General features: G+C 31.0%; 1 protein-coding gene and 1 long non-coding RNA gene across 3 annotated transcripts; one reads left to right on the top strand and one right to left on the bottom strand.

Moving 5' to 3' along the window:
* Positions 1-1,613: 1,613 nt before the first annotated feature.
* On the top strand, positions 1,614-9,578 carry LOC106662323. 2 transcript variants are annotated; one of them, XR_001339871.2, is made up of 7 exons: positions 1,614-1,911; positions 1,975-2,149; positions 3,127-3,270; positions 3,368-3,496; positions 5,411-5,553; positions 8,788-8,979; positions 9,052-9,578. It is a non-coding gene; the product is annotated as an uncharacterized LOC106662323 (long non-coding RNA). The 2 variants fall into 2 exon arrangements; XR_002910426.1 differs by lacking the exons at positions 8,788-8,979; positions 9,052-9,578 and adding an exon at positions 8,198-8,743.
* Positions 9,579-9,668: 90 nt separating this feature from the next.
* On the bottom strand, positions 9,669-13,658 carry LOC106662069 (GATA zinc finger domain-containing protein 14-like). Its single transcript, XM_024227583.1, has 16 exons — positions 13,135-13,658; positions 13,000-13,062; positions 12,865-12,927; positions 12,729-12,794; positions 12,594-12,656; positions 12,461-12,526; positions 12,328-12,393; positions 12,196-12,258; positions 12,063-12,128; positions 11,920-11,985; positions 11,784-11,849; positions 11,647-11,706; positions 11,516-11,563; positions 11,378-11,446; positions 11,168-11,283; positions 9,669-9,898 (listed from the first exon to the last, which is right to left on the bottom strand). The coding sequence occupies exons 1-15, from the start codon at positions 13,572-13,574 to the stop codon at positions 11,265-11,267; spliced, it is 1,284 nt and encodes a 427-aa protein (XP_024083351.1). The 5' UTR covers positions 13,575-13,658; the 3' UTR covers positions 9,669-9,898; positions 11,168-11,264.
* Between the last annotated feature and the right edge of the window lie 1,627 nt (positions 13,659-15,285).

Genomic DNA, 15,285 nt, shown 5'->3' with positions numbered 1-15,285 from the left:
ACAAAAATAATTTTCTTCTAATAAATGATTGCCTAAGGTAATCATATCGCGACATTTTATTAGCCGAAAATGTTTTGGCACTCAGGTCGAGTTTCGTGACTGAACGTTAATAAATAATTAGTTTAACCCGGCCTACACGCTCGTTTTCCGAACCTTCAGTTAAACTAATAAATTCTACCCGTTTGGACGTTAATCTAGAGCCTTTTATTCCAAAACTAAGCATGGTCCAACGACAAGTTGGTCGCAGAAGTTTTATAATTTATTGTTGATTAAAATGAACGACAAGAATTCGCCGTTTACGAATTATAAATTAAATTACTAATTAAAGTGCCAGTCAGTTGGGAAATTTTCTTAATTAAACATTTATTTTGTTTTATATGCAATGAAAGTTTTGTTAGCTTAAATAGTACAAGGAAATTATAAATATTTAATAATTGTTAAATATTTTTAAACTGTATTTTATACTATATATTTTTTATCTCCGTATTTTCCACTAATGTTATTGACTTGTTTAAAATATGTGCATGTAAGGTGGTAACATTGCTACCATTGTAACACTACTTGATGTTCCCATAAATCCCTTCTCACTTACGTTGGGATTGTAATAAATAGGTAATATTTCTGTATTTAGGTATGTCCTAAGTTATTTTTATTGTGTTGATTGATAGCATTAACTTGTTATTACAGGTATTATAATCACGTTAAACCATCTTAGAAATTGCACGATCGTTGTCACTGTGCATTTTCACGTTTTGGAGAAATCGGAGAAAGAATTTAAGATCCAGTGTATTTCTTCTCATATGAAGATTTCGCAGTTATTATCAGAAGATCGTAAAGGTTTACATTTTCATTCAATATTATTTAGTAAGAGACCGAGACAAAATGCAACAGCTGTTATAAAAATTGCTGATCACTCTGGAACAGTTTTTGTAAAGATAAACATGGACGAGCGGGCTTTGGATTCGAAGTCAAATTTCTTACAAATGGACTTTTCTTTTCAACAACTTCGGAGGTTAAAGTGACAAGAAAAATGTACGAAAATATTTGAAAAGAAGTGGGTTTTCAATTTGCTCTGGAAAAATATGATCTTTTGTAATATTTTCCATCTAATGAGCCTATACAATGAGCTTTAGGAAATCGGATAAAACACTTTGAACATGAAATCAAAATTCTGCTAGAGATGCTTCTCAATCATAAATTTTGCATTTCGTAATAACAACCGTACCTATTTTAAAGCTCGCTTCAATATATACCTTTGACGTTGTGAACAGCAACCTAGCAATTTTTTTAAGCAAAAAAAAAGTTAAATTTTGTCCATTGTGAAATACGATTTTGTTTAAGTAAAAAATATGTTTTTCGTAAATTTTTCGCCTTCTATTTTTTTTTAGCCAAATTTGATAAAATATACAATAATAATTATATATATATATATATAAGGTATAAAATTTCCATCCTCCATAAATTAAAATTGAATACACATAGCAAATAAAATGTTTCAGAAGTTTTTATTGACCTAAACACTTAGTTTTTTTCACGTGTAATAACCTAAAATCTAAATATTGTAGATATAGTCTGAAAATAAGAAATTCATTATTTCAGCTGTTTAGAAAAAATCTAAAGAAATTCTGAATTTTTATGTAGAACATTGGACATTGAAGAAAAAATCCTTGTTTCGATTAGTAACGCAGACTTTAATGTTTAATTTACAATTATTTTAATTAATGATCCATGTACGTTATTATGTAATTAACTATACTTAACGATGTTTTTAGGTCTGTGATGTTCTATTTATGTGAAGTTTGGGATTATCAGCGGATGTAGTTGAGACAATACGCAGGTTTTGCATCAAGGTCTTTGCCCGCCTTAACTCTTAGTTGCCTGTTGTACATAGACACCTTCGGACCTTTGACGGTATGCAAACTGAGACTTCACTTTAAATATATTCTTAAATTATTTTTATGTGATTGATATCAGCCTTAATATATCCGTATAAGGATATATAAAAATCAGGGATAAGGCAAATCTGAAAGGAAGAAAGCACATAGTTTGTTCTTCAAGGTTTCAAGGAATATATTCGCCTTCATCAGGATCAATACAAGTGATAGGAAGTTCGGACGGAGATTACAGTCGTTATGTGGAATGAACAAGGGTAAAATCTCGTCCATCCTTAAAAGTAACACTTTATGATTATTAAGTGTGTGGTGTTTAGAGACCGTTCGTCAATGGTTATTCAGAGATCGTGATATGCGGTCTGGTGTGACGTAGGTTTTAGAAAAACGTTTTCTTTATCTTGCCAACGTTTCGATCTTTATTGAGATCATTTACTTTATAAACGTTTATAAACATTGTTTACATTTTAAAAATACATGTAGGATGTGAAAAAATGAATTTATACAATGCTAGAAATTTTAGATTAAAAAAAAAATAAATAAACAAAATGGATTTATACAATCCTACAAAATTTTAGATAAAAAAAATAAATAAATAAAAATCATATACAAATTTTTCACATCCTACATGTATTTGTAAAATTTAAACAATATTTTGAAATCTCAGACCCTGAACATGACCTCAATAAAGATCAAAACGTTGGCATGATAAAGAAAACGTTTTTCTAAAACCTACGTCACACCAGACCGCATCTCACGATCTCCGAGAACAAGAAAGTTGATACAATTTCCATCCTCCATAAAGAGGCTAAACCTGAATAAGTCAAATAATACGGTTTCACAGGGTTTGTGACACTAAAAACCTAGTTTTTCTCACCTGTAATAACATAAAATCTGTACATTATTGACATAGGCTAAAAAAAAGAAATTCAGCTTTCCGAGAGAAATTCTGAAATTTGATGTGTAACGCTGGAGATCGGAGCAAAAATCTTTCTATTTTTCGTTAAGTAGCACAGGATTTAATGTATAATTTATAATAATTTTACTTAATGATCTGTGTACCTTGTTATGATTATTTAGAGATCGTGAGATGCTGTCTGGTGTGATTAGGTTTAGAAAAATATTTTCTTTATCGTGCCGACGTTTCGATCTGTATTCAGATCATCTTGTGGGCCTAATATTACACAGTATTATGTAATTAATAAAAGTTAATTTACTTATTTAATGCTGTATCTAGGTTTGTGTTGTTCTATGCAGTCAAGTATGGGGTTACCAACGATGTTATTGAGATATTCCAGCGGTTTTTACATCAAGAAGGTCTTTAGCCCTCCTTTCCTCAACTCCTAGTTGCATGTTGTACACACCGACGGACTTATTGATGGTACGCATTAATTCTCTTCAGTTATCGTGAAGTAATATATGGCTTAATTGTACAATAAAGTTAAGTAAATCAGAGATAAATCAAATCAATCTTCAAGCTTTTAGGGAATATATCCTTCATCAAGACCTATTGATCTGATAAGAAAACCAGACGAAGGTGACAATGGAAGAACTTGTTCATTCTTCAAAAAATCATAATTATGGTTGAAACAATTGTTGCGTGTATTGTAAGTAGATATATATGTAAAACGTTTAAATAATTAAATTTGTCTAAGGCCTATTGCACAGTGGAACATTTAATCTCTGGAAATCTGGAAAAACTAAGAATAGGTAATCCCCTTCTGGGGTGGATCGATTCTTTTCTGTCGGGGAGATCTTTTATAAAGATAAAATTCGGGGAGGACTATCGGCCCCTGTCTTTATTGACTCCGGTGTCCCCAGGGCTCTTATTCGGAGCCAGTATTGTTTCTGATATTTTTCAATGACGTTTGATCAGTCATAACATCTCATTTTCATTTTTAGTTGAGGACCTACAATCTTTCGTCCAACTTCCTCATTTGAGCAATGTAACTTACTGCAAGAGGCTTTTTGGTCTTGGTGCGACAAGAATAATCTTAAATTAAATGTAAATAAGTGTATAGTCATACGATTTTTCAAGAAATAGTTCACGAATGAGTTTGAGTTGTCTGGTTACAAATTCAATGGTCATCCCATCGGCGACTTCGGTTCAATCTCGCCTCGAAGCTCTTAAAATAAATCATTTAAAACTTGGGCTTCATAAAAATGCAGAAAATGTATTCCCCATAAAATCCTCTACCAATCACTTGTCCCTTGCCATTTATAGGAATGCAAGTATTGTTTGGTCGCCACGTTAAACAGCGGATTGCTCATAATTGCAAGGGGCAAATGAGTGTATTATTCTGCATATTTACTGTTCAAAATGAATATAATGACAGTAGCGAGTTTCCTTACACTGAAAGACAATTTTGTCGGACTGGATTCTATGTAAGACATAGAATTTTGGCTTCAACCGCGTTCTTACGGAAGATATTGATTGGTTCTACGGAGATGTCCAGCATTGGTATATGGTCCATATCGTCGAGTCCTCTCCCGTGATTTATTCTATATCCTCATCATAAGATGAATTTTGTCTTGTGTGGGCGGGAATTTCTCGGATAGTTCGGCACATCGATATGGAGACGCGGACCTTTTCTTGTCGGTTATCAAAAAGAAAAATTCACTAACGTTAAAAGAGTGATGCCCTGAGCACCGTTTATTTTTATTTATTTATTTATTGTATTTTGTTTTCTGTTTTTGGGTTCAATTTTTTCCTTGACCGCAGGTTTCATTGTTATCTATTGCAGTTGTTATCTAGTAGCAATCTATTTCTTTTATATAATGTTGTTTTCATATTCTGAATTTTTACGTAAGATTTTTGTACTCTTGACTATTCGGTTCTGGGCCATTGGATCCGTTTGATTTACCTTAAAATAAAATAAAATTCCTAATAGTTTTAGTGAAAGCGATATATTCCTCGAAAGTTTGAGGAAGGAACCACATTTTTTCTTTCAAATTTGGATTATCCCTTATTTTTTCGTATATAATTAAGTTCGTAAAATCCGTAAATTCCAATAGATAATGAAAAGTAATACGTTCTTGTTCTTACACTGGCAGTATTCAATTAGCAAATATTCCATTTCACATTGTTTCACACTACATATCTGCCTTTTTTTTTTATAGTTTATCATTGGATATGATGACATATTTTTGTACTTTACCACTCGATATGATGACTTTCACTTTTACTACTGGAGATGCTGATCTATTTTTATAGTTTACCACTGGAAATGTTGGTCTATTTTCATTGTTTACTACTTGAGAGATGCAGTCTTGTTTTTATCGTTTGACCGCTGGAAATTTTGTTCCAATTTCAAGGCTTACTGATTTACATGCTAGCATATTTTCTTAGTAAACCACTAGTATATTATCATTTTAACCACTGAACATGCTGGCATATTACCATGGTATATACTTTTCTAATTTATGAAGCTTTAATAAACATATCAATTTTTGAAACATCAAAAATATAATTCATCTTTTATGTGAAACAAAGTAATCAACAAAACTTTTAAAATCCACAGGCTTTTGATTACTGCTGTTACTTTCTTCTTTTAAATAGTTCAACGGAGAAGACGATTTGAAGTAAACAAATGTGAACAAAGCAGCTTTCAAATGTTCTGTGTATTCTTCTTTCAAAATCACTGTGCGATATCAAGACGAATAAGTAAGTGTTGCTCTGGCTTCAACTCACTTTTACCTATATAACGAACATGATCACATTTTCTCATACATTATCTAATTTTAATCAGGACAAATTTGATTTTTTGTGGTTTGCCAGGGTGTTTAAAAGGCTTGTGGTCTTTACGTAACGCTGGGGTCGTAAAAGAAGTGAAACGCTTCTTCTTCGAATGCCCTAAAAGAAATATTAATAAATCAATCGTCGGGTTAAACTCTGAACCTTCACATTTATCAAATATTGAAGACATGCATGGGCAATACATGTATGAATTTGTTAATTTAAATTTTAAACTGTTTGTACAAGCTTGTTTCAACTGTTAGCTTTACTTATATTCAGAGAGCGGATTTTTATACAGTAAACATTGCCAAAATATGCCATAAAATATGCAGTTAAAAGCCTTGAAATATGCAATAATGTGCAGTTATAATCCGTTAAAATATGAATTGATAAACCAGTTTTTTTACTATCGTAGTAACTTTAAACAGAAATCCATCATATTTAGTGGTCTATTGGCCAAAGTACTTCTTTCAATTAATTAATCTTTTTTTTATGTAAGGTTTTGGTCAAAATGAAATAGTTACTGCCACGAGCGGGATTTAAACAGAAATATATATAATTAAATTACATATATATTAACTTTTTTTTTAACAAGGATATTTCAACTATGAGGTTGAACCCTCGGGGTGCCGCTGTTTTGAAAAAATCCCATTTGTAAGTATGTCGGGTTCGAATCCAGCGGCTCTGGATTCGAACCCGAGACTTTTATTTTACAGTGATGAGCCTGAACCGTTGCGCCCACCGATGCCCCTGGAGTTTTTTACATTTAACAAAACTATTTTCTCATTTACATAGTTAAATTATATATTTTATACTAATTGAGTGTAATTAATGCTAATAAACAAGTACTTCTCTAAATCGTCTTTCGTGAAATAGTGCCTACAGTCACTTAAAATTTGTGAGAATATTGAATATTGAAATAAGACCTAAGAAGGGGTTTTATATTCTTTGGTCGGTATTTCTAGAATCTTCTCTTCCCTTCGTTGCGGCCTGTTTCAGTTTTCTTCAAATTAAACCAACTTTTCGTCAACTTGTTATTTTTCTTTTACAGAACTTTTTCATCCTTCCCCCGAAAACCAATATCTCATTTTAAGTATTTTGCGCTATTAATGCGACTTTACGTTAAAATCCTTCAAATATGCATTTTTATGCGATATTCATCAAATATGCAAAAATATACTCTATAAAGTTTAACCAACTGCTTCCTAGATATACGATTAGGATATATAATTGATTTCCTCGGTCCTATGGTTAACAAAATATCCAACTACATAAAAATCCGGTCTCTACTTATATTGTTCTTTAATTTTCTTTTCTTTTCTACTATTGTTTTTAAGAACAATGGCAATGTTGACAAAATATTGTCCGACACTAAAGATTTTGACATTGTAAGAGGAAGTTTAAGCATATAAAGTAAAATAAATAAAAAATATGTATTTGATCGAGATCCATATAAAGCACACAGATTCACTGATGCTTGCAAGAAGAGAATCAGGATTAGATTTTCATTCAGGAATATATAAGGTTGGTGGGGTGTAAGTTTGGAAAATGTAGCATACCAGTAGGACAACCAGAACGTGTTTTAATATCTGAAGAGCAGTAATTTTTGAGAGACAAATAATCAAAAATTAAGATTTTTCAGTAGTTACAAGACTCAGGGTAGATCATGGTCTGTGAATGTCTTTTAATAGAAAATATAGCTAGGGTTTGAGAAGGGTAGGTTTGAAACTTTTTGATAATAAATTTCTGAACTACGTTTTGTGATTCTAATCAGCATCTGAATTTGGGTGATTTCCGGTAGGTTTATAAATTAAGATGCGAGCTACTTTGGATAAATTACACCCCCCACTGGATGTAGAGGCCTTCTGCCTTGTGCTCTCTAAGCAACTCAGAGAGGCCATGTTCATTTCTTAGCGGAATGCACAATTTTAAAATAAATTCCATCTAAGCAGCAGTTTCTTGCCTGTAAATGAAATTATCATCGTGCTGAACTGTGAACTGAGTACATTTATCAAAAATTGCAGACTTGCCTGGCCATACAATTATGAGTTTGTTTATGAACTTAAACCGTAAAAACGCTGTACTATTTTATGTCAAATGTTGGCTTTACTTCTGATATTTGATCTTTAATTTAATTTTCTTTTCCACTGCTGTATTGTTTATGCAACCATTGACCTCGGGCAGGTATTTTTCATGTAGTACGAGTTCCTTTGAGTAATTTAGCAATGTATTCAAGACTTTTTTAGAACAGTGATAAAGTTATTAGAAATGATGATGGTAGGGTCAGTATGTAGATCCAAATTTGTAAAACGTGGTTTCTACTTATTGTGTTTTTACCTTTTACAACAGCAATAAAGTTGGCGAAATGAAAATATTTTCAGGCACCGAATACTTCAAAATCGACGAACTTGGACAAGATTAATTAAAAATAGTAAAATTGAAAGATTTAAAATACTTTTGTATTGAACAAATGATAATTGGCTAAACTTATTTTTTTGTTTACCCAGGAATTGGTTAAATAATTGCTTTATACAAAAATAAAGTCAAAATTTGTTCTCTTTTCCCGTTACAGTTAAAGATGCCTCTCTGATTTCTTTTGATCGTGCCCACCAGTCTGTGATTGTCAAGAACTTCGGTATCGTAAAAGAGACCAATTTGTGAAAGGAGCTAAAACCTCGAGGTCAGACGAAGGTAATTCGTTTTCGAGACGGTGTAATCAACCAGATCTGCCCCTTTTATTAGGCCGTCGACAATTTTCTGAAAACGGTAGTTAAACAAGATAAAGCTGATATGAGTCATATTTTGTCGGGAATTGCAAAACCTGCCCATTATTGTCTCTTTTATATTTTTAATAAGCTTGTGTTATACATTTTCCATGTAGTTGTTGAAAATAATAGCGTTCCCCATTCGATTCAATTTTTTCCGCGTCGTTTTCCAAGAGACCGACATGCTAGAAAAGCAGGGCTTAACTGAAGTTAAAGGTTTTCGCCCCTTGAGAGTAATCCTGCCGAGACCTTTTCAAACTGCATATTAAATGAACTCGAATATTTCCTTTTTGTTGTCACCCGGCATGGTAGGTTTAATTTTTAAAGAAGCCACAAAGGAATATTAATTTCTCTTTCTTTTGCGTAATATTTGTTACATTTTTTATATTCTTTTTAGACAACTACCTGTACAAAGGAGAGTCTTTCAACCGTCGGTAGCAATGAAGTTACAACCGATTACATTGACTATAAGATGATGAAAATATGAAGTTGTAAACAATCTAAGTATATGTAATAAAAGGAAAAGCATCAACAAAACAGATCTGTATTGTATATATTGCTGAGTATGATCAATGATATAGATTCACTGGTTAAAAATATACACAGATATACTTAGTTTATCTTTGTTCGTTGTAAAAATAGTTTGTTTTTCTTTTTTAAGGCATTGATTATCCATTGAATTTGGATTTATATCTTTACGAGTAACACCTGGAATATCTATTTATCGAATGAAGACTGCTGAAATCACAAGAAAAAAAACAAAAACGGTATGAAAAATAAACATAATGTATTGATTAACTAGGTGAGGACGCATAACGTCATGAGAAAGAACATTGAAGTATAATGGTCTATTGTGTACAAAGCAGGTTTTCTTTAAATTAAATTAAATTTTTTATTTTGCATACACTGTTCGATCGCGCTGTTAATTTCTTTGTTACCTCCTCGTCTTTCCTTGTTTTTATAGCCTTTGTAACCTTGCTAATTTTGTAACCTTCAGTTCCGTTCAGCTAAATAGTGAGGTATGTACATAATGAAAGAATTCTTAATGTTTCTGACAAAAAGATGGGTTCATTTATTACAATAAAGAACGTTGTAGCTCTTTAGCAGGACTAGGGACGTGGCCAGAAATCCATTAGCAATTAAAATATACGGCATTATAAACGGTGTGTTTAGATAGTTTTGTTTTGTAGATTGAAAATAGTTTTATCACCAAATTAAATTAAAATAAAATCAATTGAATTATGTAAATACATTTTCATTTTATTGTTAGTGGCTTGATTCGTTGGGCGGTTAGACAATTTAATGACGTGCACTAATCCATTAATAAAACATTAAATCTAGTCCTCCGCTGCAACAAGCCTTCGCCCAGGTGTCGGCAACCGGAATGGCACTGCCTCTAAATTCTTTTAAACTTATTTCAGTTCTATTCAAAGGCGTGCATGGGTCCTATTAAATAGTTAATATCACTGCTTTCCATTTCGGTTTTCCACTTGGTTGTGATTTGTAATCTGCAAAAAGGAATACAATGTGATGAGTTTCTCAATGACAGGAAATTTATCTATTATTTTCATCATTATTTAGAGATCGTGAGGTACGGTCGGGTGTGCCGTAGGTTTTAGAAAAACATTTTCTTTATCGTGCCAACGTGTTCTTTAATGAGATCACCTTCAGTGCCGAGGATTTATAAATGAATTTAAATTTTACAAATACATGTAGGATTGGGGTAAAAATGAATTTATACAATGTTAAAAAAATTTAGATTAAAAAAAAAGTTCATTTATACATTGCTAGGACATTTTAGATTTTAAAAAATGAATTGATACAATGCTAGAAAGTTTTAGATTAAAAAAAAATGAATTTATACATTGCTAAAACATTTTAGATTAAAAAAATGAATCTATACAATGCTAGAAAATTTTAGATAAAAAAATTTATACAATTCTAAATTTTTTTTAGATTCAATCAAAGTATTTGTACTCACACAAAGTGTTTGTTTTTCGTATAGATGTGTCATTCTTGTATGTTCAGAGTGTCAGTGAAATATTGATGTTTTATGTTTATATACGTTGGATTTTGAAGGGGTGGTGAAGGAAGTCGGGATAGAAAGACATTTTTTATATGGGCAGTCGGCTTCTTTGAGGCGAAAGGAGCTTACAATGAGAAAAACGTGGGTAATGGTTCGGCGTGATTATCCTTTATAAAGTCGGGGGTAATTAGGAAAAGGAAAGCCAACACATAAATTTTCTTGCATTGTATAAATTATTTTTTTTTATTCTAAAATTTTCTAGCATTGTATAAATTCATTATTTTTTCAATTTAAAATGTTCTAGCATTGTATGTTTTTAAAAAATCTAAAATTTTCTAGCATTTTATAAATTCATTTTTTTAATCTGAAACATTCTAGCATTATACAAATTCTTTTTTATATAAAATGTTCTAGCATTGTATAAATTAATTTTTTTAAATCTAAAATTTTCTATCATTGTATAAATTCATTTTTTTTTAATTTAAAATGTTCTAGGCATTGTATGTTTTTAAAAATCTAAAATGTTCTAGCATTTTTTAAATTCATTATTTTTTAAAATCTAAAATGTTCTAGCGTAAGTAAAATTTAGAATGAAGTACAATATTAGATAACAATTCCCATTTTGCCGTATTTTGGGAATTGAGTTATTATTGTTTCATGAATTTAGTTAAAATTGCATACTATATCGTAACGTTAAAGATTCTCCTAACTAAAATATTTCAATTTTGACGTTGAAAAGGAAGATACTTACTTACATTTAAACTGAGACATGCATTTCTGGCGACTTGTTATCGTGTAGGTCAAGTCGCCGAAGCGAAACATTGGTTTTCTTGTAGGGTTGGAATTTTTTACTGCTCCTCCTCCCTTCTGTGCAATTGAGAATGAATTGATGTCCCAATGTACATTTTAGTAACGGAAAAAAAATATTTGTACTATAAAAAATACAATTTTTTAAAAGTACCTGGGAGTGAGCAGTTGATCGCGTCCATTTCCATTTTCTTTCCTATCATCGTTCACATTGGTTCTCACACTGTTTAAATATTGTTAATGTAAAAAGTTTTATAACAGTAATATCAAAAATATTTTTTTTAAAAAGTACCTGGCTAAAGCATTTTCATTATTAAGAAATTCTTCATGTTCTTCGTTCCTATTTATTATGTTATTCAAACAAAGTTGATGTTAAAAATTGTATAATTGTAATATCAAAAAAATAAATTATTCCAAAAGTACCTGGTAGAATCATTTTCATTGTTAATCCTTTCTTCGTGTTCATTGTTCCTATTTATTACGCTTTGGAAACATGATTCCAGTTAAAAGTTTTATAATTTTAATTAAAAAAAATAAAAAAATAAATTATTCCAAAATACCTGGTAGATGCAGTTTTATTATTACACTTTTCTGTGCGTTCGTCGTTTGTTTTTTTCATGTCTCTGCTTCTCAAACATGATTGAAGTTAAAAGTTTTATAATTTTAATATAAAAAAATAAATTATTCCAAAATTACCTGGTAGAAGCATTTGCAATATTAATCTTTTCTTCATATTCTTTGATCCTATTTAATACTCCTCCGCTTTGGAAACATGATTCAAGTTAAAAGTTTTATAATTATTATAAATTTTATAAAAAAATAAATTATTCCAAAATTACCTGGTAGAAGAATTGGCATTATTAAGCTTTTCTTCATATTCTTTGATCCTATTTAATACGTCTCTGCTTTGGAAACATAACTCAAGTTAAAAGTTTTATAATTTTAATTAAAAATAAATTATTCCACAAGTACCTGGTAGAAGCATTTGCATTATTAAGCTTTTCTTCATATTCTTTATTCCTATTTATTATGTCTCTGCTTTTCAAACATGATTCAGGTTAAAAGTTTTATAATTTTAATTTTTTAAAAATTATTCCAAAGTACCTGGTAGAAACATTTGCATTATTAAGCTTTTCTTCATATTCTTTATTCCTATTTATTACGTCTCTGCTTTGGAAACATGATTCAAGTTAAAAGTTTTATAATTTTAATTAAAAATAAATTATTCCAAAAGTACCTGGTAGAAGCATTTGCATTATTAAGCTTTTCATCATATTCTTTATTCCTATTTATTAGGTCTCTGCTTTAGAAACATGATTTAAGTTAAACGTTTTATAATTTTAATTTTAAAAAAATTATTCCAAAAGTACCTGGTAGAAGCAGTTTCATTATTAACCTTTTCTTCCTGTTTATCGTTCATGTTTATTGTGTGACTGTTTTTCAAACGTTACGGATGTTAAAATTTGTATAATTTTAATATAAAAAAAAATATATTCCAAAAGTACCTGGTAGAAGCTGTTTCATTATTATCCTTTTCTGTGTGTTCATCGTTTCTATTTTTCAGGTCTCTGCTTTTCAAACATGATTGAAGTTAAAAGTTTTATAATTTTAATATAAAAAAATATAATATTCCAAAAGTACCTGGTAGAAGCATTTTCATTATTAATGCTTTCTTCGTGTTTATCGTCCATGTTTATTGTCGCACTGTTTTTCAAACGTTATGGATGTTAAAATTTGTATAATTTTAATATAAAAAAAAATATATTCCAAAAGTACCTGGTAGAAGCTGTTTCATTATTAATCCTTTCTTCATGCTTATCGTTCATGTTTATTGTCACACTATTTTTCAAACATTATTGATATCAACATTTGTATAACAGTAATATCAAAAAATATTTTTTCTGACAGTACCTGGCGGAAGCATCTTGAACATTATCCCCTTCCTCTTCTCCATCCTGATTGAGTCCAATGTTTCTCAACTGTCTGTTAATTATTGCTGTGATAATTGGTTTCCTTTCTGAATGTTTTGGTCTGCGTATATCTGGACGTGGATAAATGCCTTCTAATATACTTTCCGGAAGGTTGGCTGTCGCTTCGCTTGACCCTGCTGTATTTGTTGTTTGAAAATCATCATCTTCATCTGACGTAAAGTCCACGAGATAGAAATCTTCTTCTCTGCGTGGTCGTATGAATCTACGGCTATCACGCCTGTTCGCTAAATCTTCTCTTAAATGGTATTCGGGTAAGTCTATGATGGTTCTTTTAAAATGTTTGGCCACTTGGTACGCAGATATTGCGCACACCGTGGCCGCTGCAAATTTCAATCCAAGTTTGAGCATTCTCGTCCACATTATGTTGACTTTTAAATTGAAAATTATTCGAACAATTTAACAAAGCGTTAGATGGTTCGAATTATTTCGAATTGTCACTATGGTTACGTGTATCAAATATTACCTATTATTTGATTACATATGACTTTATTTTGGGGTTTACCGCTAGACATTTATAGTATAGATCGCATTTTTTTGTTTGCGGAAGTGGCTCGGTTCTATGAAAATAGGAATGTTGAGGACATTGTAGATAGTGATGTTTGTGACTTACGAGTTTTTGGCACTTCGTTTGCATACTTTTCACTGAATGTATTGGTTGCCTAGACGGAACCCTAAAATGGTCGCGACGTCTTAAATAGTTTTAGATGAGTTTTGAAGGTCAAAACAGATTTCGGTTTTAGAAGTGTTGATAGTTGTCTCAGTCTTCTGTCATATTATTGGCTCTTAAGACTTGTGTAGGAGTTCCCATTTTCAGTCTGTTGACTAGATATAGTAACTGAAGTGGAACTCGGTACATCCTTGTTGTGAAGACGATGGAGAGCAAGTCTGTCTTTTTAATGTAAATGCACACTGGGTACGTCGTTCCTTATTGTCCTCTAGATTTTGTCTTTGATAAGCTCAATGTGTTCTTGGAAGTTGGAGGTTGATTGGATACGATTCGTGTTAAAATACAAAATTGACGTATCATCCGCACTTGTAGTGTTGGTGGTATGCATAATAAAATCAGCAGTAAATACAATTTAATAAATAGACTATTGGAAACAAAGTAAATAGCGTGGTAGCATATAATAATATAAATCATTCCGCAACAAAGTTACCTCTTTTGAAATTCTATGTAGTTATATTGAAATCGACTGTTACCTATCATTAACTAAAATTGAAAAATGAAAGAAAGAATGAAAAATAAATAATTGAAATGATCAAAGTATAGAAATTTATGAAAAATGGCAAAAAAGGAGGGAAATTCAAAAGGTGTAGTTGAGATGGGGAGTTAGTGTCCGAGCGGATCGAAGTCATGATAGCTGAAGTGGTAGAGCAGCGGCGTATCTAGCCGAAGGTCGTGGGTTCGAATCCCGCTCGTGACACTGACTTTTTAATATCAACTAAAAACCTTAATTAATTGATAGAAATTTATGTTAATAGTAGGTATAAAAATATGGAAGAAACAGTAGATATAGAAATGCAGATGAAATAAAATATATATAAAAATAAAGGAGAAATAGTACATATAGAAATATAGAAGGAATAGTACAGATAAAAATATATAAAAATATTAGAATTACCTAAAGAAATTATGTAAAAGCTATGCAAAACATTTGGAAATTAAAAACAAATATTATGAAGAATTAATAAAGAAATAAAAAGATTAGATGGTAAATGTGAGACAACCAGGATTGAGCTGAAATATTATAGTGCAACGGGGAAACGTTTTCAACATTAAAATGCCTTGTAAACAAGAGGTAAAAGATATATTTCAGGGTCTGTGAAATTACTTGTTGATTATTAAACAATTCATAGTTACAGCCTAGCTTAATTGTTTACGCAGTGGTTGCATAAAAATTTAAATATTTCAAAATGAATTTGAGAGACCAAATTAAATCATGGGCTATCAACAGCTAGGTCATTTTAGACCGCAAAGCAATCAGTCTATAAATCCAAACCCATTCCCACTCACTCTCTCTCTTTCTCTCTCTCTCTTTCTCACTCTTTGTCTCTCTGTCTCCCTCTGTCT

The sequence above is a fragment of the Cimex lectularius genome, unplaced genomic scaffold, assembly GCF_000648675.2.
Source record: "Cimex lectularius strain Harlan isolate CLEC.00 unplaced genomic scaffold, Clec_2.1 scaffold132, whole genome shotgun sequence".
NCBI classification, from domain to species: Eukaryota; Metazoa; Arthropoda; class Insecta; order Hemiptera; family Cimicidae; genus Cimex; species Cimex lectularius.
The sequence above is the reverse complement of the archived record's forward strand: the minus strand, read 5'-3'. Positions and strand labels throughout refer to the sequence as shown.

Bases quoted from the DNA above. Each gene is read 5' to 3' on its own strand.
- LOC106662069 (XM_024227583.1), bottom strand. From the start codon at position 13,574: ATGTGGACGAGAATGCTCAAACTTGGATTGAAATTTGCAGCGGCCACG. The intron at 12,657-12,728 runs GTACTTTTGGAA...TTTGAAAAACAG, and splicing joins AATGAAACAGCTTCTACCAG to TCACACAATAAACATGAACG. The intron at 12,129-12,195 runs GTACTTGTGGAA...ATGTTTCCAAAG, and splicing joins AATGCAAATGCTTCTACCAG to CAGAGACGTATTAAATAGGA.